This window comes from Macrotis lagotis, chromosome 6 (genome assembly GCF_037893015.1).
Source record: "Macrotis lagotis isolate mMagLag1 chromosome 6, bilby.v1.9.chrom.fasta, whole genome shotgun sequence".
NCBI lineage: Eukaryota > Metazoa > Chordata > Mammalia > Peramelemorphia > Peramelidae > Macrotis > Macrotis lagotis.
In genome coordinates this window covers 131,090,601-131,114,940 of record NC_133663.1, presented here as the reverse complement: position 1 = coordinate 131,114,940, position 24,340 = coordinate 131,090,601, and the positions used below count along the sequence as shown (strand labels likewise).

The 24,340-nt window shown below is 33.3% G+C and overlaps 1 protein-coding gene across 5 annotated transcripts in view; it reads right to left on the bottom strand.

Annotated features, from left to right (window-relative positions):
- The window catches only part of SCEL (sciellin), a 149,843-nt gene that overhangs the window by 54,562 nt on the left and 70,941 nt on the right, over window positions 1-24,340 (bottom strand). For 3 of the 5 annotated variants that reach the window (XM_074191855.1, XM_074191859.1, XM_074191860.1), the window contains 8 exons: window positions 12,707-12,775; window positions 10,095-10,148; window positions 6,177-6,224; window positions 4,664-4,723; window positions 3,255-3,314; window positions 2,340-2,399; window positions 1,982-2,041; window positions 1,140-1,199 (listed from right to left, as the gene is read on the bottom strand). In XM_074191855.1, coding sequence (XP_074047956.1) covers window positions 1,140-1,199; window positions 1,982-2,041; window positions 2,340-2,399; window positions 3,255-3,314; window positions 4,664-4,723; window positions 6,177-6,224; window positions 10,095-10,148; window positions 12,707-12,775 — 471 coding nt within the window. The remainder of the gene's footprint in view (window positions 1-1,139; window positions 1,200-1,981; window positions 2,042-2,339; window positions 2,400-3,254; window positions 3,315-4,663; window positions 4,724-6,176; window positions 6,225-10,094; window positions 10,149-12,706; window positions 12,776-24,340) is intronic. The other 2 variants (XM_074191857.1, XM_074191858.1) reach the window with 2 other exon arrangements.

The window sequence follows — 24,340 nt, the reverse complement described above, 5'->3', positions numbered from 1 at the left end:
ATAAAGTTCTTCTATCAATGTAAGTCACCATCTTTCTCTGCAATTTAAAAAGTCTTAAAATTCGCCTGGGTTCCTTATGGGTTAAGTGACTTCCCCCAAATAATACATTCAATTGAAACTAAGTCCTCTTGGTTTTGAGGCTGATTTCCCCCCACTACCCTTCCCCCTTCCTTCCTTCCTTCCTTCCTTTCTTCCTTCCTTCCCCCTACCTCTGTTCATATAGGGAATCACATCCTTACATGTAGGTGCTCTGCTCAAAGAAATATAAATTTTGACTGCTGAAACCTAGCAAGTTATATTAGGGTTTAATAGGCCAGGTTTCCTTTTAGGTGTCATGGTTAAACCCAAATCACTTTGGCTCTCCTTGATTGGCCAACAATGGGTCCCAACCCAAGCCTCACTCAGTGCTTATTTGGATTCTACTGATTATTCAGATTGAATATTCAGGGTCCTCTCCAGTTATCCTGATCATTATCTTGACAGTAGACCAAGATGGCTCTGGAGGACAGTAGGCCTGGTGACTCTGCACAGCCCTGACTCATAGAAATCCAATTCACTTACAAGTAATGATATCTCCTTCCTGATGCCATGGTTCTCTTTGAGAATGAAGGACAAACAAATAAAAAGGGTAACACAAAATACTTAGCCCTTTCTTACATCTCCAGTCTTCTTACATCTTACTCTTCATCATTTAGTCTTTGATCTAGTGACACTGGGCTCATAGCTGTTCCATGAAGATGACACTCCATCTCTCAGTTCAGGATATTCCCTCCTCATCTCTGCCTACTAGCTTTCCTGACTTCCTTCAAGTCCCAATTAAAATCCCATCTTCTATAGGAAAATTTTCCCAAACCCTCTTGATTCCTTCTCTTATTTCCTATTTTTATCCTAAAAATAGATTATCTATACATATTTGTTTGCTTCTTGTCCCTCCTTGTTAGATTTTGAGACCCTTAGAGGCAGGAACTCTTATTTTTTTGCTTCATTTTGTTTATGATAGATATAATGCTTTCAGGTTTAATCACTTTTCTCACAATAATCCCGTGAAGTAGCTAATTTTTCATTTAAGGAAACCAAAACACACACAAAAAAAGCTAATTTGAAGTGAAAAAATAAAGAAGTTGAGTTAGAAGTCTTACTTTTGGTCACTTTTGTCTGCTGTGTGATTCACTTTAATGAGGTTGTCCAGTCCTTGGTTTCTTTAAAGGAATCAGGAAAAAAATAGTCAAGTTAGGGTTGTTATAACAGTTGTCTTTTCTCAGTAGCAGTTCAAGACAGCTTCTTGACCCATTGTGTGATCAGATATTTACAGAGCCACAATAAGTCAGGTGGAAATTGGGACTTCGCCTAGAGATATCAAAATTTAAAGGGTGTCAGCAATTCTTGTAACTCTTTATCTGGTAGAAACTATATATATATATATATATATATATATATATATATATATATATATATTTTCATATATATATTTTCATATATATATATATATATATATTTTCATATATATATTTTCATATATATATTTTCATATATATATTAATTAATATATCAATTAATTGATATGCTTACTTTGCCCAATATCTGTACCGTAAGCAATCTTTGGCTTAGTTCTGCATTGAAGAGGCTGCCCTAGGAGAGACTCCCATGTATACTAGTCAATGTGCCCTGAGCAAGTATTTCTGCCTTCCTCCAACACTATGACTTCTCTCTGCTCTCCCCACTCATGGATGCTTCCCCTAACCTTTTGTGCAATGTTGTTCTGGTTGCCAGAATTACTGGGAAATGTCTATGAGTGCTTTTGAAACCAAAAAATCCTATCATTCTTTGAAATATTTAATTCATTGAATTGTCTTTACTGATCATTATGTAGAACTGGCAACATGTTTCAGTCTAAATGTGCTATGATGAAAACCTCCTTCAGCAATTAATATCCTGCAATTCAGATGAATTAATTTAGAAGCAATTCCCCACCAAACCTTACCCTTTGTCATCCTTGTCCTTTTGAGGGGTCACATTGATGAATTTGTCAAGGTTTTGATTTCTTTAAACATAAAAATAATTCAAATCAGTGGTGATATGTGAAAAGATCTATGATTTTATAACAATGCTTTAAAAAGTCAGAAAACAATATTTCTTATGCATAGTTCAAGTTAAATAGAATTAAATTACTAAGTAAAACTGAAATTTTTATGTCCTTCATGACTGAACTTTGATAAGTAAAAAACCCCATATTTATCAAAATTTCTTTGCCAAATTACAGTCTTAATATGTCTAATGCTTAAAACCACAGTAAATATAAAAGCTAATTCCACTAAATTCCATTATTGATTAATTCTTACCCTTTGCCATTTTCATCATTTCTGGCCTTCACTTTAATCATAGTGTCAAGATTTTCATTTCTTTAAATATAAAAAATAAAAGTAATTTCATTTATTCAACAGACATTTATTAGATACTTAACTACATAAGAAGTTCACTAATAAATAGCTATTGCATTCATTTTCTATTAGTTCTCATTTGTTACTTTGTCCATGTTATATTTTATTCTTCCAACTTCATGTCTTTCCTTGATACATGGAAATTGAACTGTGACTAATTACTATTTCAAGTCCCATGAAATATCAAGTAATTTTAGATTCCTCACTTTCCTCATCTCTTCATATTGCCAATTCCATAACTCCCAAGACTTATTTATCTCCCTTTTATGTGTGCTCTATTCTTACTATATTCATACATCTTTTCTCTTTTAACTCATCAAATTCCTTCCTTTACATTATTCAAATTCTTGAGATCCATAAACTTTACTGAAGTATAAATAAAAGCTAAGTTAGCCCTACTCTGTTTCAGAAATGACTTTAACAACCTATTTTTCCATTAGACAAAATTTATCTTTAGCTCTATTCATACTTCTATTTAACAAATTTGTGATGAATTTTTTTTAACATTTGTACAAATGCTCTTATTCATGCTTGTGTGGAATTTTTTGTTTGTTTTCACATTGTCTCAATACTCATTAAGGGCTTTAATTCCTAGAGATAGAGACAAATTATGTTTGGCATAATCAATTTGAACACAAACAGTATGGCAAAGCCTATATAGGTTGGCACTTTAGAGAAGTTTTTAAAAGATAGTTATTATAACAGTAATTATGATTATAAAATTGCCTTATATGTAATGAATAGTAAAAAATACAAGTAAATAGACAATTTGAAAAATGCTATAACCAAATTAATGGAAAACATTTCCATTCTTACCCTTTGTCATTTTTGTCAGTGCTGTGGTTCACTTTAATGAGATTATCAAGTTCCTGATTTCTTTAATATGAAAAAATTAATAAAAATGATGTTATTGGTTATTGTACATTGTGGCAATTAACAATTTAGTATATAATAAATTGTCAGATTTTGCAATAACTATCTATTGACCACTTTATTCAGGGCTCTAGATAAAGGATATACAACTTTAGAGTTGGAAGGGACCCTAAATGACAGAACATCTCTTCCAAATTCCACACTTAAAAGATGAGAAAACAAAGACCTGAAAAGTTTTGAGTGACATGTCTCAAATCTTACAAATATGTGAGAAATCCAGAAATAGAGTCTAGATTTCTGAACTTCTTGCCCAGGGCTAATTAGATCATAGATTTAGAGTTGAAAGATTATATACTCCAACTCAGTTGTTCAGATAAGAAATTTCAGACCAAAGTGTTGAAACTTCAATTCACCTGAAGACTGGTGACTTGCCCAAAGGTCACATAAATAATTAATAAATAATCTCGGATTTGAACCCACATCTTCTGGTCTCAAATGCAGTGTTCTCCCCATTGCCCTTCTTTCTTTGTCCTTTAAGGAGCTTAGAGATATAGTTGGAAAAACTAAAAGATACATATGTGAAATGATAGGAAAAATTACAGTCAGTCAATAAATATTTGTTAAGCACCTACTATGTGATAAGACACTATGCTAAGTCCTGGGATTCAAAAAGAGATAAAAGTCAGTTGCAATGCAAACAACCAAAGAAATGATACATGGTGATCCAAATATAGTACAAGAAAAAATATATCACTGAACAGGATGCAGAATAAAGGAGTGATCAACAGTAGGGTGGGTATTCCCTATAGAAAAAAGTCATACTACCTTTAGTTCACTGGACTGACTGACTCATTAGTGTTTATTATATATAATTAATACATGGTTTGCATGGAGCTTATGGTGCAAGAAGATAAGATATTTACCTAGATAGCTATGATATATATATATATATATATATATATATATATTTCCATATAAGAGAATTTTTAAAAAGTGTTTTATGAGATTTGAGAAGGAAAGATTCTAAAGAAATATAATTCCCAAATAAATGAACAATTCTTTTACATCTATGCTATCTTTTTCACTATTTCTATGCCAAGAAACAAAACTCTCCTTTAATTAAAGACCACAGGACTAAAATAACCTGTCTGAACAATAATTTATTCAAATTAAGAGTTAAATCGGGGTCAGCTAGGTGGTGCAGTGTATAGAGCACCGACTATGAAGTCAGGAGGACCTGAGTTCAAAACTGGCCTCAGACATCTAATAATTGCTTAGCTGTGTGACCTTGGACAAGTCACTGAACCCCATTGCCTTAAATAAAATTCTTTAAGAGTTAAATCAAGCCTTACTTTTTATCAGTTTGTTCTGCCCTGGGATTTTTTCTGAAAATGCCATCCAAGCCTTGGTTCCTTTAAATATAAACATAAACACACACACACACACACACACACACACACACACACACACACACACACAATCAGCCTATAGTTAATGGTAGTATAATCACTTAATTGGCAATAGCATTATATTCAAAATATTTGGAATAAATAACCTAATTGGCAATTTCTAAAGACCATGGTACTGCAGTCCTTGAATATACTGAATTTCATCCTGAAGCCCAAGAAAGTTCTCATTTACTACAGTTCTCAGAGCTAATTTATAGCAGAACTAGAACTACTAGAACTACTCCAAATCTACTGATTTATTGCTTAACCCTTGTCCAATGTTTTTTTTTGTTTGCTTTGCTTTTACTTTAATTGCCTCAGTGTTTTGGTTAACATTTTTAAAGTTTGCTTTGCACTTTTTTTCATTCATTCTAATTCTGTATAGTGAAAGTTATTTTAGCATGTTTGTACTAAACACTTGTAAGTTAACACTGAACACAAGTTAAATTATTCACTTCTCTTATCAGATTTTTAAGACAGACAACATTTAGTCTAAGAGATGCAAACTAGGAAATAATCTGTAAAATGGTTACAGTGATATAAATGACAATAAGACTAAAAGGTAACTGAACTCAGATTAATTGCAATAACCAATTTTCATATTGGTAGACAAGTAACAAAACATATTTCCCTCTTCTTAAAAGCGATATTACTCGGTCACAGGTGATAAATTTAGAGACAGAAAGTCTAATACATCCTCTGATTCAACTTCTTACCTTAGAGATAAAGAAAAAAGCCCTCAAAAGGTATAATCACTTGCCAAAGACATATAATAGATATGATTGTGGAACCATAGGCATTGAATATGCTATCACATAATATATGCTCTCATGTTTTGTTCATCAACTTTGCTCAACTGTTTTACTTTGTTATAGAAGAAGATTCCATAGGTGCAACATATAATGGGAAATTCTCATGGCATAGCAAATCAATGGCTTAAATTGAACTTAAGTTAAAATTAAAAAAATAAAATAAGTAGCTTATATCTATTGGAATAATAAGTGATGCTTTTGCCAAAGTCTGATCCATGGGGGCAATACAGCCCCATTTACCAAACCAAGTCAAACAGAATTTAATGGGAAGAGATAGTTTCAGCCTTCAAAATCAACTTTTTCAAATTTAACTAAAGAAAAGTCACATGATTATTCATAAAAACATTTTATTCTATAACAATAAATGAACAAACACAATAACAAAACCACACAAAAATCTGTACTTAGCAATCCTGGATATTTTTAACGGTACATATACTTTTGACATTCAAAATCAATAGCTCTTTTAGGTATAGATAATTTCTTTTCAAATATTTGTAGATTCCTTTTCTCATATCCAGTTCATTTCCCTTTATAGTGTTATACAAATACATTAAAAGTCACAAAAGTTTCTATTTTAAAGAATAAACTCTTCTAAATCTTACCTGTTCAAGGTTTTATTCATTTTGATGAGTTCATCCAGGTCTTGACTTCTTGGGACAAAAAAAAAAGAAATCCACTAACAGTGAAAATCTACCCAATAACAAACTAGGTCTAATTATGAATTAATTTGTAGAAACTATTTGATTAATTTATAATCTATAAAGGGTTAGATTTTCCAGATGATCCTTTGAAAAGATTATTACAATAAGGAAATAATGGCAATTCATGGTCTTGTCTAAATCAAAATCCTTTTTTCTATGGATATGAAAGATTCTCATAAGATAACAATGATGAAGAGTTCATTTACCTTCACCCATCACCCCTAAGAATTTTCCATGAAGGGCAGACTGAAGTAGAGGAAAAAGTAAATTGATGTTTTGGTTTCTTTAACTGAGAAAGCATCTTAATATAGAACACTTTACAGAATTAACTGTAAGAAGTCTCTGAAAGTAGTTGGGAAAATTCTGGCCTTGGGAAGTTGAATAATTAAATGTCTTCTCTTTTAGAATTGACATTGATTCCAGAAGAATCAACTGAGATTCACAGATTCAATTTTTTAGATGACTAAGTAGAATCAGAAACCATGCTAACTTCCAGAAGGGGAATATTGAATTAATCTTAAAGGCAACTCCAAGAACTTGGATGAAAGGAAGGAAGGAAGAAGGGAAGGAGGGAGGGAGAGGAGGTTGGGAGAGAAGGGAGGGAGGGAGGAAGGGAGGGACATCTAAATGATTTAAACTATGGTGAATGGCCACTAACCATAATATTCATATAGCAAAACCCAATAGTAGGTTCTAATAGTCACTGCCACTCTTGTCTGTTGTCACTATTCAAGGGATTAAAGGGAATTATTCCCTCTGAATTTAAAATAAGGAATCTCAGAGCAAATTGCATTTTTTTAAGCTAAAGCTGAAGTTTTTGTCCATCTCTTAAACTCTTTACTAACCCAAGATTAGCAAATATTTTGCAATTTACAGTGTTAACTTGGTACCTGGTTAATAAATGCTGGTTGACTAGTTCATTGATTTAATGGCTTTCCTGGGGCTCTGAGTCTAAGGTACTTGTCCATAATTACATAGTTGGTATATTTCAGAGACAGGACTTGAATCCAGGTTATCTTGAATCCTGGGCCAGCCTTCTATCCACTATGTCATACTTCCCTTCTATTAGGGCAGACAAATTTGAGAGAGAGAGAGAGAGAGAGAGAGAGAGAAAGAGCATCTATTTTCCTGAGGAGCAATAATCTGAACAATTGTTGATTGCTTGATTCAGGACAAATATCTCCATCTGGAGCTAATCTGAGCTGGTTTGCAAAAGCCAGAATATTACAAATGTGGCTTAATTTATTGCTTTGTTGATCATCTTGACTTTAGAAAGTGATGGGTAAAATGTTAATAATGCAGACTTTAAAAGTGTGTTGCGGAGGCATGGGGGGGCAGTAAGGAAGGGAAAATCATTTCTTAAGTATTTACAAGCACACTCAATTTCTCTACTGTTCTACTTCAAGCCCTTAAGATCTGCTTCTGAACAACCAATTCTCATAGAAAACAAAGTCCTTTTTGATTGTTTCTCCAGAGATAAACCTTGAATTAAGTCTAAAGCTGCTTTCTCCCTGACACCTGGAATGGATAACTCTATACTGTGTACTATCCCAAATCCAGAACATTTTGAAATAGTTTCCTTTTACTGGATGACCAGTTTAGGTTAAAATCTACAAATTCATGTTCTTTTCCTATTCCCACATTTTATTAACACCTCATTCTCTATGATTCTTCATACCTCTTTGTCTCACCCATTTCATCCTCTAACCTTTGTCCCCCAGAGCTCTATCAACACCAAGTTGTCTCTCACATTTTTAGTTTGTTTTCTCCTAATCTATCCTAATCTCAGGTGATCAGTTACAAAAATTACAAAAATGTATATTTATAAAGAAGCATTTACCTATCATAAGTCTTATTTTCAGACCAAAGGACTGCCACTTTGATGTATGTAAATAAATTGGGGAAGTGGGTTTCATAATAGCTGCCTCTCAGAGTTGACTTTGACTAGGGGACATCCAGAGGCTTTTTGAGCCCCTTCACCTTAATGTTTGCTCAATTGTTCTTGCACTAGAAAGATGCCTGGTACAATAGTATAACAGTCTAAGTAAGATCCTTTCATGTCTTTGACAATATGGTAATTTAGACACTGCCTTGAACTGAATCCTTTAAAATGTATTATTTGTTCAATGGTGGGATTGATGACTGAGAATAGACAAAAGAAGAGTCAAAGTTGCTGTCCCTGTCATAAATTTGATTACCACTGTATGCTTGTTCAGGACAAATGATATCCATTCTCCTGACACACTACTTCATTGTTATTTTTCCTTACTTTAAATTCTACTAGCGAACTTCTAAATTGTTGGCTCTTTCTGTGTCAGAGAAAGATGAAACATAGAAACACTATAAATCTTGCTCTTGGTCTTTATGACTATGCACTTATAAATTCTGACAAGCTTGCCAAGCTATCTCTCTCTGTCTCTTTTTGTTTTTCTTTCTCTGTCTCTCAGTCTCTGTCTGTCTCTATCTCTTTGTCTGTATCTCTCGAAATAAAATTGGGCAGCTAAGTGGTGTGATGGATAAAGTAACAGACCTGGAGCCAAGAAGATTCATCTTCCTCAATTCAAATCTAGCCTCAGGCACTTACTAGTTGTGTGACCCTGGAGTTTGCCTCAGTTCGATCATCTGTAAAAATGACCTGGAGAAGTAAATAGCAAACCACCCCAGTATCTTTGCCAAGAAAAAACCCAAATGGGATCACAAAAAGTGCGACATGACTGAAACTGAAGAACAACATACATCATGATAGAGTCCTTTAATGGTTAATTAAGCATAATGACAATTGTACTCTGAGTAAAGAAATAGAAGAGAATAAAGAGCATGGGCATAAGCATAAAAAGTAAGCTGAGGACAAATCACAGACTTGGAGACTAAAAAAAAGCCTCATTTTACAATTGAGGAAACTGAAACAGAGGAGTTAGGTGACTTGCTTCAGGTCACACAGCTAATAAATGTCTGAGGCAGGATTTGAAGCCCAAACTTCCTTATTCTAAGTTCAGCAACTAGTCAAAAAGTCGGAACTTTTTTCCAATAGACAATGGAGGCTTTGAAAGGATTCAAAACTGGTTAAAGCTTTACTTTAGGGAGAATAATTTGGTAGGTATGAGGGCTTGCAGCAGATCATGCAAAGAAACAATGAGAGCTTTGCATAGCGGACTGAACTGGAATAAATATTTAAAAGAAATTCTTTCTCTGGCTCTTTTTTTTTCTAGATTTCAAGCAGATCACCCATCACCCTTCTATTAAGATAAAATTATCTATGGAAAAAGTACAAAAAATTGAATAGTTTGTACCTTTTAAAAATTATTTATACTTTGTAAAAAAAGTAATTTTGAGTCTCACCTAAATCTCATGAATGGGCCATTCATATATTGTGTCTCAGCTAGTCATTTCATTTATTTTATTTCAGTTCTATTTTAGTGACCATTCTTGTTTGTATCTCTGCACAATCTCTGTGCAATTTTTATATTATCTCTACTGTGCCTGGAATTACTTTCAGATCTAGAGATGGAGATTTCTGCTTGGATTTGAAATTTTGGAGTTGGTTTTCAAAAATAAATAAAAGAAAATTGTTAAAGTTATAGGAGTGTCTGAAGTTACAAAAGGAGAGTGTTTAGAAAAAGTAACACAAGTTTAATTAGCATTTATTTATGGTCAAATGCTAATTTCATCTGACATGGAGACAGTCTTATTTACTTTTTAATTTACTATGAGAGGCATCAGAATTTTGATCATAATAGAAACTCTTAAAGTAATAGGTTAAACATACTTTCACTAAATAGGGAGGAAAAATAAAAATTTAGTGCATTCCAAGTATCTTACCCTTTGTCATTTTTACCAGCATCCACTCTGATCATGCCATCCAGATTCTGGTTTCTTTAAATAATGTAAAATCAGAATAGATTAACAATAGGTAGGTCACCATATGATTGAACTAAAATCATCCATTTATTTTCAACAAGTTAAAAAGGCCTTATTCAGGAATGATTCAGGAACAATTAGTTATTTGGCAAACGATTTCAATTCTTTGGATTTTAGCTTAAGTTCTCTGGATCTTTATATGACAAAGAGGTTAAGCAAGATGATCTGAAAGGTACCTTGTAAGTCTAACATCCTATGACCATATCAATTCTATATACTTCCAATGAAAGCCAGCTCTATGATTCTCTGTAGCCTGGCCATCATCTTAGCTTTTTTTTTAAAAACTTAGCCAGGCATTCCTCAATTGATAAATAGTCAAAAGGACATGTAAAGGCAATTCTCAGATGAAGAAATCAAAGCTATCTTTAGCCATATGAAAATTACTCTAAATCGCTATTGATTAGAGAAATACAGATCAAAATATCTCTGAGGTACTACCTCACTACTCTCAGATTGGCCAATTACTAGAAAAGAAAATAATCAGTGTTGGAAGTGATGTGGGAAAATTGGAACACTAATGCATTGTTTATGGAGTTGTGAACTGCTCCAACCTTTCTGGAGAGCAATTGGAATTATGCCCAAAGAGCAATAAAACTGTACATAACCTTTGATCCAGCAGTACTACTGGATCTGTATCCTGAAGAGATCATGAAAAAGGGTAAAAATCCCATATGTACAAAAATATTCATACCAGCTCTTTTTATAGTAGGGAAAGAATTAGAAATTGAGGGGATGCCTATCAACTGGGGAATGGCTAAACAAACTGTGGCATATGTATGTGATGGAACACATCTATAAGATTCTATAAGTTCTATAAGAAATCATGAGGGACAGGATTTCAGGAAAGATTTGCATGAATTGATGCTAAATAAAATGAGCAGAACCAGAAAAACATACACACTAGCAATATACGTGAAAATCAACTATAATGGACTTTTTCATTTCAGCAGTACAATAATCAAAGACAATTTTAAATGACTTATTTGGAAAATACTATCCATATCCAGAGAAGGAACTGTGGAGTTCAAATGAAGACAAAGTTTATTATCTTCAATCTTTAAAAATTGTCTTATGTATTTAAAAAAAAACCTAGGGGTGGCTCGGTGGCACAGTGGATAGAGCACCTGCCCTGGAGTCAGGAGTACCTGAATTCAAATCCAGCCTCAGACACTTAATAATTACCTAGTTGTGTGGCCTTGGGCAAGTCACTTAACCCCATTTGCCTTGCGAAAAGCCTAAAAAAAAACCTAGCTAGCCAAAACTCAGTTTTGACAAGTGATATTCTGCTGAAATGACTTCATCCAAAGTAGAGAGGAGCCATGAGGTTAACCAGCTGAAATGAGCATTTAGATTTTTTTCCAAGAGACAAGGATTTTGTTGACCTTGTTTATTTTAAGTTAGTTGAGGTGCTTTAGGCCAATTCATAAAATCATCTATAGGTGGCAATCTGCTTCAGAGGTTGGAATTCTCAAATGATGAACTCATAGATATATATTTGAACCTTTGAGTATCTTTGGAAGTATGAAGGGAGTGCAATTTGTGTCATTTGAAGGAATGTCACTGATAATATCATAGCTTTTTTGAAATATCAAATTATGAATTCCATACCACATCTCCTGAAGTAGCAGTTACTTAGGTTTTAGAACTGCCATCTAGTGCTCACTGAAATAATACCTTTTCTTAAAACTTTCATTAAAAAAAAAACAAACTTGGTATTAAGACAGATTTCATGTCTAAGTAAATATAGAATTGTGGACATAGGATTTTATCCTGGAGCTAAAGAATATATATGCAAATAATGTATTGTTTGCCCTTCTGAGCCTCCAAATGTAAAAGAAGGAACCTAAAGCAATCATCAATCAATAAAGTCCTATTAGAAAAGCATTGAAGAAAATTTTGCTTTAGCTAAAATGAAAGTTACTAAATTAAGCATGAAATGGTAATTATTGAAATTAAAATGCATATGTCTTGTTTCTCTTAACAATTTATGATTAAAGATTATCCTTGGTCTTTTTCTATGTATCTGCCTGAACTCCTTATATTTTCTTACTGATTCTCAAGAAACCATCCTCAACAATTATTTTTACCCCAGAGGTTATCTCTTAATTCCAAAGGAAACATTTCCTTTTCATATTCTTTCATTTAAATTATCTTGTTATGATTAAAGCAGTTTCAAAATGTGCAAATTGTTCTAATTTCATTTTAAAGACACTAATGAAGGGATTGACATCTTAAAATAGTCAATGAAGTTAGGACAAGTCATATGAAGTAGAATTCCTTCCATATGAAAGCAAATTCATTGATCCTTAGGTATGGTGGGTTATGCTCTACAAAATAGACTGGACAAATTCCCAGGATGCCAGATCACCAAGCAAGATTTCTAGGAGTAGCAGAATAGCTAACAGAATATGCTTGGATGGAAAATTAGTGGATTCTTTCACTAAACATCACAGTCTAGTTTGAATGAAACACTGTAATTTTTAGTAGTTAGCATGGTGTCCTTATTGGCTTACCTTTTATCCTGTCGTGCCTGTGGAGGTGGAGAATAAGGCCTTGGAAGCGTTAGGGGCAAAGTTGGTTCCCTTTAAAACAAATCAAAAGATCACATCATTATGCAAAAACGATCATTTTCTAAGACCATGAACTATATGACTTAATCTTTTTTATTTTTTTATTAATTTTTATTAGATATTATTTGAGTTTTACAATTTTTCCCCCCCAATCTTACTTCCTGCCCATGGAAAGCAATCTGTCAGTCTTTACTTTGTTTCCATGTTGTACCTTGATCCGAATTGGGTGTGATGAGAGAGAATCATATCCTTAGAGAAGAGACAAGAATTCTAAGAGGTAACAAGATCAGACAATAAGATATCTGTTTTTTTCTAAATTAAAGGGAATAGTCCTTGAACTTTGTTCAAACTCCACAGCTCCTTAACTGGATACAGATGGCACTCTCCTTTGCAAACAGCCCAAAATTGCTCCTGATTGTTGCACTGATGGAATGAGCAAGGCCCTTCTTGATCATCACCCCCAAGTTGCTGTTAGGATCTACAGTGTTTTTCTGGTTCTGCTCATCTCACTCAGCATCAGTTCATGCAAATCCCTCCAGGCTTCCCTGAAATCCCGTCCCTCCTGGTTTCTAATAGAACAATAGTGTTCCATGACATACATATACCACAGTTTGCTAAGCCATTCCCCAATTGAAAAACATTTACTTGATTTCCAATTCTTTGCCACCACAAACAGGGCTGCTATAAATATTTTTGTACAAGTAATGTTTTTACCCTTTTTCTTCATCTCTTCAGAATATAGACCCAGTAGTGGTATTGCTGGGTCAAAGGGTATGCACATTTTTGTTGCCCTTTGGGCGTAGTTCCAAATAGCTCTCTAGAAAGGTTGGATGAATTCACAGCTCCACCAACAGTTGTAATAGTGTCCCAGATTTCCCACAACCTTTCCAACAATGATCATTATCCTTTCTGGTCATATTGGCCAATCTGAGAGGTGTGAGGTGGTACCTCAGAGAAACTTTAATTTGCATTTCTCTAATAATTAATGATTTAGAGCATTTTTTCATATGGCTATGAATTACTTTGATCTCCTCATCTGTAAATTGCCTTTGCATATCCTTTGACCATTTGTTAATTGGGGAATGGCTTTTTGTTTTAAAAATAGGACTCAGTTCTCTTATACAACTTAATCTTAACAAGAAATATAACCCAATCAAATGATGCTCACCTCACATTATATATGTAAGAGGAAATACTAAGAATACATAATGGATAGATCTTGGGAAAGATGAAATATTGAGATTACAGGAGGTGAAAAAATGCAGTTTGACTTTTTCCTTAGTCACTTCAACTCCAACTTGAGGCATAATACATTTTTTTAAATAGCTTAGCACTTCCTGAAAATTCTTTGCTAAAGCTTTGGTATAGCCTAGTAGCCTATGATCATGATAAGTGGTACTCAGGCATTAATATATAAACTTCTTTTGGTAATTAAATCAACTCCTCCAGGCTGCTAGGAAAACAGCAGCAGCAAATGATTTCAATTCACTGGTCTTTCTAACTAAATCTCTGTCTAAATACTATGAACACGGGATACAAATAAATACTGCCAGGTGGAACCTTTGGATACAGTATTAGAACAGTATTGAGACTAGCATAGTGCTAGTCATAGAATCAGGGAAACACTTGAATGTGAAGCCTTCTTTGGGTACACATTAACTGTGTGACCTTGGTATACTCGTCAAATTTTCCTGTTATCAGTTTTTTCCTCTAAAATAATGGCCCCTGCCTGACAGGATTGTTGTGAAAATGAAAGGAGATAATATGCATAAAGTTTTATATATTAGCTACTATTATTATCTGAACTTGCTGATATAATTGCAAAAGTATAGAAGTTGGCCATAGGCATATTTTGATTCTGATAGAGAATAGGAATACACAGATATGAAGAGACAAAGGTATTATTAGTCTAAAGACTAGAAGATATAGCATTTAAGTTCTTAGGTGATAATTTGAGGATCACCAAGGTTTTCTTGTCCCTACATATCACCATTCCCAGCAAGCCTAGGAAGAAGGTCTTGAATTCCACCATTAAAGATTTATGTCCTTGGGTTAGAGCCTTAATGCATGTATTTTTGAGAGGGTTGTTAACTTACAAAACTATTTTCAAACTTTAAGATTTTGATGTGAATTCAATTATTCGATATATGACCGGCACCTTGGGATATGCTTAATAAAGTCATTCATTGATTGAACTAATTTATCAAAATTCATAGTGAATCAGCTAATTGATAAGAAAGTGGAGAAGGTAACTAGGCAAAAGGAAAGGTAATCTGTTAGCACCAAAAATTCCTAAGGGAAGAAGATGAGCAAAGGCCTAAAGAAGACAGCAAAGAGTTCACAATGGGAAAACATTAAGGTGATCTACTTTGCTTACTTTGAAGTTTGGTGTAAGGTGTGAAAGGAATTCATCTGCCAAATTTTCACCATTTTAAATAGGCTTCATTCTTTACAATGTGATCTAAACAATGTGTAGGAAGAGAGAATCCCAGAGGAAAGAATAATATGGGTAAGAAGTTAGGAATATGGCACTGGGATGGGTCCAAGAATACCAGGATAGAAACAATGGATGGATTAAACTTGAGAAGGGAGAAAAAGAAATGTTGATGGAGAAGTGAAATCCTATTCAAGCCAAGGACGCATTTTCACCCCTACTGGGACAGAGACCAGGCAGTGCCAGGTTTATTTCAACCCACCTCAAAGGGGCCTTCTTTCCATCTATGTGCTGACAGTCACAGATGACAAAAACTGAGGAAGTCCAGAGCCAACTGCGAGGGTTCATTTAAACCCTGCCAAGAGCAAAGCAGGCTGCCAAGCATGGGAGATTTAAATGCAAAAGCAAAGGAGGAAGCTGCTGATCTGAGTGTTTTTGAGAGCAGGAAGAGAGAGGTACTCATGTAGAATGTTCCTTGCAAACAAATGCTTTGAGAATCTGCCTTTCTTTGTGAATATTACCATCCTTGTCAAGATAGGCCCAAGGAATTCTTTAGAATTTAGAATTATAGCTTCTTGACTATAATTGTTCAGAAAACTAAATAAAGACAACTAATCTAATGCTGACCTTTTTGCAATGTTTAGGAACAGAAGGCTATGCTTAATTTTCAAAAAAAAGACAAAATAAACTCAAAAATCATGATTGTATAAATGACTATTTCAATAAAAATGCTTCCAATTCATTTATCTTAAGTTGTTGAATGATCTTGCCTTGTCTTGGTGGTTTCTTTGACCCTGATGTCAAGAGATGCATGGCTATATAAAATGACTAATTTGATAAAGGAAGTTCTTTTGTTATTTACTACAGTGAGGGCTGGCTTAAACCAGACATGACAGGATCTCTGCTAATGAATTACCCATTCACTATTCCATTCTTATCATGTTGTTGTTCAGTTGTTCTAGTCATTTGGCACTTTATCCACTGTGCCATTTAGTTGTTCATTTCATCATATTCATCTCCAGTATTCACCAAAAAAAGAAGCATTTTCCCTATTTGTTTAAAATGCTTTAAAAATCAGTACATAAGGTGCCTAGCAACATCAATTCTGATCAATAGATATTTCCTAAAAAATCTATAACCAAAAAATGTTTATATTGAGTATAGCATCTACTACTATGTCAAGCATAGAAAAAAAAAACATAGTTTTGGCTTTCAAGGAGTTTTTTAATAAGATTGGAAAGACAAAACATAAAGAAAAAATTATAAAATATAAGTTAACTGAATACCAATGTTATAGAAGTCAAAATGAGGATCTATATATATTGACTACTTCTATATATCCTTCCTTTTCTGAGTTTTAGTGATGGTATTGTCTCTTGGTTTTCTTATCTATATTTTTCTCATTTTCTTTTGATAGATCATCATCTATCAGAAAAGCTAGTTGTCACACTGGATAGAGTATGGAACCTGGAATTGGCCATGTGACCATGGGCAAATCACTTAACCCTATTTGCCTCAGTTCTCTCATCTGTAAAATGAGTTAAAGGAGGAAATCACTTCAGTATCTTTGCCAAGAAAACACTAAATGAGGTCCCACAGAGTCTGAAAGAATTGAAATAATTGAATAACAAAAATTAACGATCTATTGCTATTATTGTTACACACACACACACACACACACACACACACACACACACACACACACAACTCTAGATTTGCAGGGAAGGTATAGAGTGGATCTCCATTGCCCTCATCTGAAATTAGGGAGAGAAGAAATTTTTTCTATAAAGGACTAATTTACATTTTTATAATGCCATATGCTATAGTTCTATGTTCTTATATAAGTTTACCAACAAAGCTATATCATAATAATGATTTGATTCTCATGAAAATAGTGTTCTCCTTAATGATGTTTCACCTAGTATAATGGTTTTACAGAACCAATTAACAACATTAAATAGAAATTTATTGTATAATAAATATTAAGGACTTCCAAACTCCATGTAGGATTACTTGGGATTTTTCAGATTGGAAAAATAGTCATTGGCTGCTAAATTATTTTAAGACTTTTTGACAAAATGACAAGAAAAGTCATCTGTTATTCAACAATCTCATACTCATAAGCCCTTTTGGAAGCTAAGCCAGCAGGATCACTTGCCATCAGAAGCAGGATTTCTTTTTTTATAATAAATCTATTTTAAGAATTTTCTCAATATGCAGATGAACTGTTAACTGAAATAGGAGAAATTCAGCTCTTTCCATCTGTCTGAATTCCTCTCAAAATTACCAATAAATTGAAGTTCAAAATATCAGAAACAGACATTGCGCATTATTGCTAAATAGTGAAGGTCAAAAGTTTGTGTCCTTGGTTAAACATATAAGCTCCATACATCTCTCTGTAGCAGAAGACAACTTTTGTGCACAAAAGAGAAGGAAGGATCTGTTGAGGAAGAATCTTAAATCCAAGAAAACCAAAAAAGCACCCGATTTTTAAAATAAATCAGAGCATGATGTGATCAAACAGCAACAATGCTGATTGTTAATAGTTCTCAGTTTTAGATATTTCTCTTATCTTTCCAATTTCCTCATCTGTAAATGAAGTAGTTCATCCCTAGTTACTTTCTAGTTCTTCTATTCAATGATTCTGTTTTTAATCTGGGAATTGTATTTATTACGCCTTTAGGACTAAAGAATAATGTTCTCAATACCAACATCTGTTGGCATATTAATTTGTTGATTCTGGATCATCTTACATTCATAAAATTTTTAAAATGCAAAACAAAAATGTGCATATATTTGTAAACACAAATAATTATTGCAGAAGTTAATGAATAATCTATGAATACAGTAAAACATATACAAAGCTCACTATTATAGTCTCCAATTTTACTAACAGATTTTTATCTCAGAAACGTTTTGTTCATAAAACATTATAAGTATGCAAAACAGATTTCAGTTGAATAAATTAAATATAGATGTTTTTACTTAACAAATTGTTAGATTTGTAAAATGGATTGGTATGCAAAGGGTTAACAATGTTAAAGTAATATGGAAATGGTTAGTTGGTTTTGGATGGGTTTTTTTAAACATCATTTATGGTTTACAGTCAAAAAATAGCTGCAGAGCAAGGTTGCCATAGCAACTCCCAAATCGATCAAGCATTTTTCTTTTAATTGTCCACCAATCAGCTAATGGGAAAGGAGGAGAAGAATATGTGAAACAAGTGAGGGAAAAGAATTGAGATGGCATATAGAAAGAATTTAATTAAGGAATTACTGCAATTTTATTGTCAGATATTTGGGATGTTGGCATGAAAATGATTTTTAGAAACATTTTCTCTTTGCATTTTGACTATTATTCTAGAAGACAATGGATGTTTTACCTATTTTTTTAAATTAAAGATGACCCAAGAAGGTAATTTTTTGAGTATACTGTTAAACAAGTATTTTATATTCATTTCTCTGCAAATTTCTGAAAGGAGATTTGGTTATCAGTTATCTATCCATGGTCAGAAGCCTGAGTAATGTGACTTACTTTGATTTAATGGGATGAACAGAGGAGAAAAAGAGTTGGATAACATTTTTTTGTGCTAAAGGCTTTTAAGGGGAGGTATAGGAGAGTGGGACAAGATCAGTTTTAATGAAAACTGGCAATTATTTTAGAGTTCTCACAGGAAACCTCTCCAGGTTACAACCCTCATTTTCCTCTTACACTTTCTTTATGAAACCTCATTACATCTCTGTATTTCACATATTGAAAGAATTTCTCTCTCTAACCACGTTGGCTGATCTAAGGAAAACACTTAGGTCTTCATTCCTTTCCATGCTATAAACCTGATTCACTTTCTGGACTTCCTTTAAAATAGTACTCATGCCAAGCACCTTCATTCCCTTCTTTTATGTATGGCTAGAATGTAAGCTTCTTGAGAACAGAGACTGTATTTTTTTTTTCTTCTATTACTTGGTACAACACTTAACCAACACTGGTACTTAACAGAGTGACTGCACATGACTTGGGGGCACTGAGGCCTGATTCTGAGAGATTTCCTTGGGGCCTTAGGAGATTTGACCAGGACCAAAGAGTTCCTTCACATCAGATGAAGTTGGACCCCCCAACTCAGGTCTTTTTGTCTCCAAGGTCAGTTCATTTTACAATATCATTTCTTTGTTCTATATTCTTATATAATGATTTATATTATCAAATTGCCAAAAAGAAAGTAACTATATTTCATTTGGTTTTTCTGAACTTTCTAAGAAATTGGATTCCCTTCTTTAAGAGGAACACCTTGAAGAACATATTTAATATGTTCTTCCAAAACTATATTTGTAAATACTTCTTCCTAGAAAAACTTAAATACAACTGAAAAGAGTTTCATACTTTCTTACTTCAGAACTAGTACACACACACACACACACACATATATATATATATATATGTATTATCACTTTTCCAAAATGACTTAACTAGAAAGACAAAGATGTACAATAGAAAAATAAACATGATTACTAGCAGCTAATTTCCTCTGGAGGGAAGGAGAACTTCCTGATATATATCATAAAAGCAGTAAATTTGAGGGGTGAAAAGTCTGAGTTAGAGGAAGAAAGAATGAAGAGGATATTTTCCTAACTGTAATTTTCAACAATATCCAAGCATTTTCATTACTTATCCTTTACCGCTATATTTCTTTTTCAAATGTACCCCAGCCACCCCATTCTTGCCTGCTGCCTTGCTATTGCATCCTCTAATCTGAAAACCAGAGACCAGACACTAGAGATCATGCTCTTGGGGAACTTGCTCTGTCCTTTTAACTCTCTAACTTCCATGCTGGATTGTACTGTCCTAATAAATGTCTTAAATGCCTTGTTGTATGTAGCTGTCCCCAGATGTACTTCAATTTATACTCCAGCTACTTCTCTCCATATTCCCTCCTTCCTTCACATTGCTTTCCAGTTCTGGAACCATAATCAAATCAATACTGCCATTAATAGTAGAAAAGGTATATGAATCAATATATTCCTTTGTGGTTTCACACACCATCCCTGTGATTTTTCAAATGAAAACACTCCTTCCTTGCTCTCTTTCTCTTACAGATCTTCTTGATCTTTTATGAGGCATTGGACAGGCTCCTTTTTGTAGCTGTATGCCCTATACTTAATTATCATCCCTTGCACATATCATATATATATATATATATATATACACACACACATATACATATATAATCAAATATAATATTATATATTTTATGTAATATATTAATTAAATATAATATATAATAATTAAAACTGCTTTTTGTTCATCAATTCATGTATTACACTAAGTGTTTGATCCCTTGACTCATTTATGGTGCTATTTGTTAATAACCAAATATATCTATGTTGTAGATTGTAATATGTCTCTGACTTAGTAGATAAGACTTCAAGAATTGACTAAGTAAGGCTCATAAAAATGAGGGATTCACACCAATGATGTCAGAAGTTGGATATGAAACCTAGATCTTCCTATGGCAACTCCAGCACTCTTATCTACTTTTCAAATAAGAATGAGTATTTTTCTGAAAAAAAGATCTAAACATATGATATCTTCTCAGATGTTTGTTTATCTTGAGAGTGCATTGCAGTAAAGTTTTAATATAACCAATATCCATGGTTTCACTGATAATAGTATTGGGTGGACACAAGTGAGCCTCAGTAAAAAAAAGGAAATTGACATGAAGTATTTTAAAAGTGCTGCATTAACAACCATGAATCATAACTTAAGTACACAACTCCCCAAAAAATCATAAATTGAAAGACTGAAGACAAGGTATATAACCTCCTCAGGAAAAGTAATTGCCAAATCAAGGATAGAAATAATCACTATGTCAGGAGAATGAGAGACTAAAATTTTCTGGGAAAGCTATGTAGAAAAAATGAAATCTGAGCCAAAACTTTGGATGGCTAGGATTTAGATAGGTGGTAAAGAAAGAAGAGAGCATAGTTAAGGAAGGGAAGAGAATATCAATCACCTAAATAGATTAGTTTGACTAGGTTAGGAGCTAGGATATGCTAGAACCACCTAATAACAGATCTTGAGAGCTAATTGTTAAATTTTCAGTATGAGAATTTATACCTCAGAAACATCAGACACTAAAAATCAATTTTATTTATTGTTTTATTATTTCCAGAATTAAGAAAGTGATGGAGAAAATATTAGTAATGAGAATTAAACTTAAAAGTATGTCATTAAATTTTCTCTCCCAGAAAGCCAATTATTAAACATTTACCAGCATCCCACTTGTTAGTTACATGTAAAATTAGGATGATCATTCGGAATTTCAAATGCCAGGGTACAGAGTTTAAACCATGATATAATTCCTAAAGGCACTGAAGATTGTTGAGTAGGAAAGTAGAATAACAGTGATATATTTTTTATGAAGATTAATCTGGCAACAGTTTGTAAAGTGGATTTGATTGGGAAGAGTATGAATATCAAAATGTAGGCCATTGTATTAGTCTAATGCATAAGATGATAAAGGTCTTACCTAGATTGTTGACAGAAATAGAAAGGAAGGGATAACTGGATAGAGAAGAAAAAAAGGTAGCAGGTGTAGTTAATATGAAAAGAAGAAAGGAAATTGAATTAAAGTGAGAAAAGGTAGGAAGCCATGTGAAGGTACTAGGTTTGGATTTTTTGTTTTGTTTTGTTTTTTAATTTAATGGAGCCCTGTCACATGTGTGAAGTCAGAGAAGACAAAAAAAATTTTAAATCAATAAGAAAGCTAATTTTAAATATCTGAATCCAAAAATTACTGCTAATAGCTTTCACTATATTTCAGACTTAGTAATGTCCTTTTTTCTTTTTTCTTTTTTGGTTTTTTGCAAGACAATGGGTTTAAATGACTTGCTCAAGGTCACACAGCTATGTCTGAGGCCAGATTTGAGGTCCTCCTGACCCCGGGGGCCAGTGCTCCACCCACTGTACCAAATAATGTCCTTTTGAAGGTAAAAACTGTCTTCAGTACTTTCCTTCCAATATTCACCAAAGATTTCATGTTTTCAGGGTTTGCTAAAAAACTGTTTCTTAACCTTCAGCATAAGAAGCATTAAAAAGTAAAAAAGAGAAGCTGTAATTTCAAATTTCTCCAAAGAAAAGCACCTTAAAAATCAAGAGTTTTATTATTTTATTAGTATGATTCTCTACTTTTCAGCAAATAAGCCTATAGTAGTGTTACCCCTCCTGTCAAAGTAATGTTTTATAGTACTTACTCAACTAAAGGTATCATCCATGACTCTATAAAAGGAACAAATGTTTAAATTGATCGATCTTCTCTGATAGTAACCTTTTGTCTTTAGCTCCAGTGCTGTGGATGTGATTCAGTGTGCAGAAGGAATATAATTTATCTCTTTTCCCCAGTTGAATCACAACCAATAAACCATAAATTGTCAAGGCAAACAGACAAATGATGACTGTTTTCTATAGGAATATCTCAACTAACTCAATTGAATTGGGGACATGAGAAGTGAGTTCATGAATAGCCCTTCAGTTTCATATACAATCAGGTTATAAAATGTAATGGTTTGCATTAGTAGATTAATAATGAATAAAGGAATAACATAAAAAAGTGATTTTTGGAAGCATATAGTCAACAGTATGAATAGTAATTGCCTGATTCATGTAATAAATTAAGACTTGGTAGACACAGGAATATTTAGGATTAAAAAAAAATTGAAACTCAAAATTCCTGTTGTTTCATAATTTTCTTTTCCACTTAAGAAAAACTCTATAAAGCCCCAGACAAAATATATCCAAAACAGAAATCATTCTTCCCTACACAGATCCAACCCTCCCCTTCTTCCAGTTTCCTTATTAAGGGTAACATCATCCTTCCAGTCATCTAGGTTTGCAATCTCAGCATCATTCTTCACTTTTTTCCTTCCTTTGACCTCCACATATCCAACCACTTATCAATTCTACCTTTACAACATCTCTCATTCATCCGCTTCTCTATATTAGCATAGGGGAGGTTGGGTCTTCATGTCTCTTCATTCAAGTCCTGCTTAAGCTTTGCAATTTTGTTACACTTAAAAAAATTGTTGTGTAGTTGTTCTTTCCTTTTATAGACTAATGTTTATTTATATAATGATGTAGACAACTGAAATTATAATAGCAGATAGTAACTTATTTAGAAATTATCCCAGTTAGATCAAGCTGGGAATTACTAACACATTAAGCAATCAGATGTTTAAACCAGAATATTATTTATTTGAATTCATTACCATTTCCTCTCCCACATTCTCCAAAAGGATAGCACTAACAAATAGTTCCACAAGACAGGCAGTTAAGAGAATGGGGGGGGGAGTTTATTTAATCTCTTCCATTAAAGCCTTTTGTAGTTGAATAATTAATATAGGAATTCTCATTGTGGTCACTGAACGTGTCAGATACCTGCTACTACTGACTCTAAGAACATTTCAATAGGGAATGGTATATAATATGAGAAAATAATGGCATTTGGGTTGTCAAGAACAACAGTGACTGATGACAAGTAAATTTGAAAGCATATGAAAAAACAAGTAAGACAGAGAAAACATGAAGAGATTTACATTTACTGATTCAAAGTGAATTAAAGGGCGCCTAGGTGGCGCAGTGAATAGAGCACCGGCCTTGGAGTCAGGAGTACCTGAGTTCAAATCTGACCTCAGACACTTAATAATTACCTAGTTGTGTGGCCTTGGGCAAACCACTTAACCCCATTGCCTTGAAAAATCTAAAAAGACAAAGTGAATTAAGAAGAATTAGGAAAACATTATATATATTAAATACAATGATATAACTGGAAAAATCACAATGCAATTTTAAAAGATTGAAAAATTATAAAGAATAAGCTTGGTCTCGACGAAGTGATATGGAAAAGATAACCCCCCAACTTCTCTGCAAGTAGAGGAGAGGAATGATGTTAATTTTTTATATTCTCCCTCTTTTTTTTTTAAATTCTTTGTTACAAAAGGGGGGGAGAAAATCTAGGCAATCTTAAAATATTAACAAAATACTATTAAAAAAAGAAATAAATGGCTATTTCCAAAGGTAACATTAGATATTGCACACTAAACTCCTCAGAAATCCCTCTCTCAAATAAAGTCATTCATTCATTCATTCAGCCA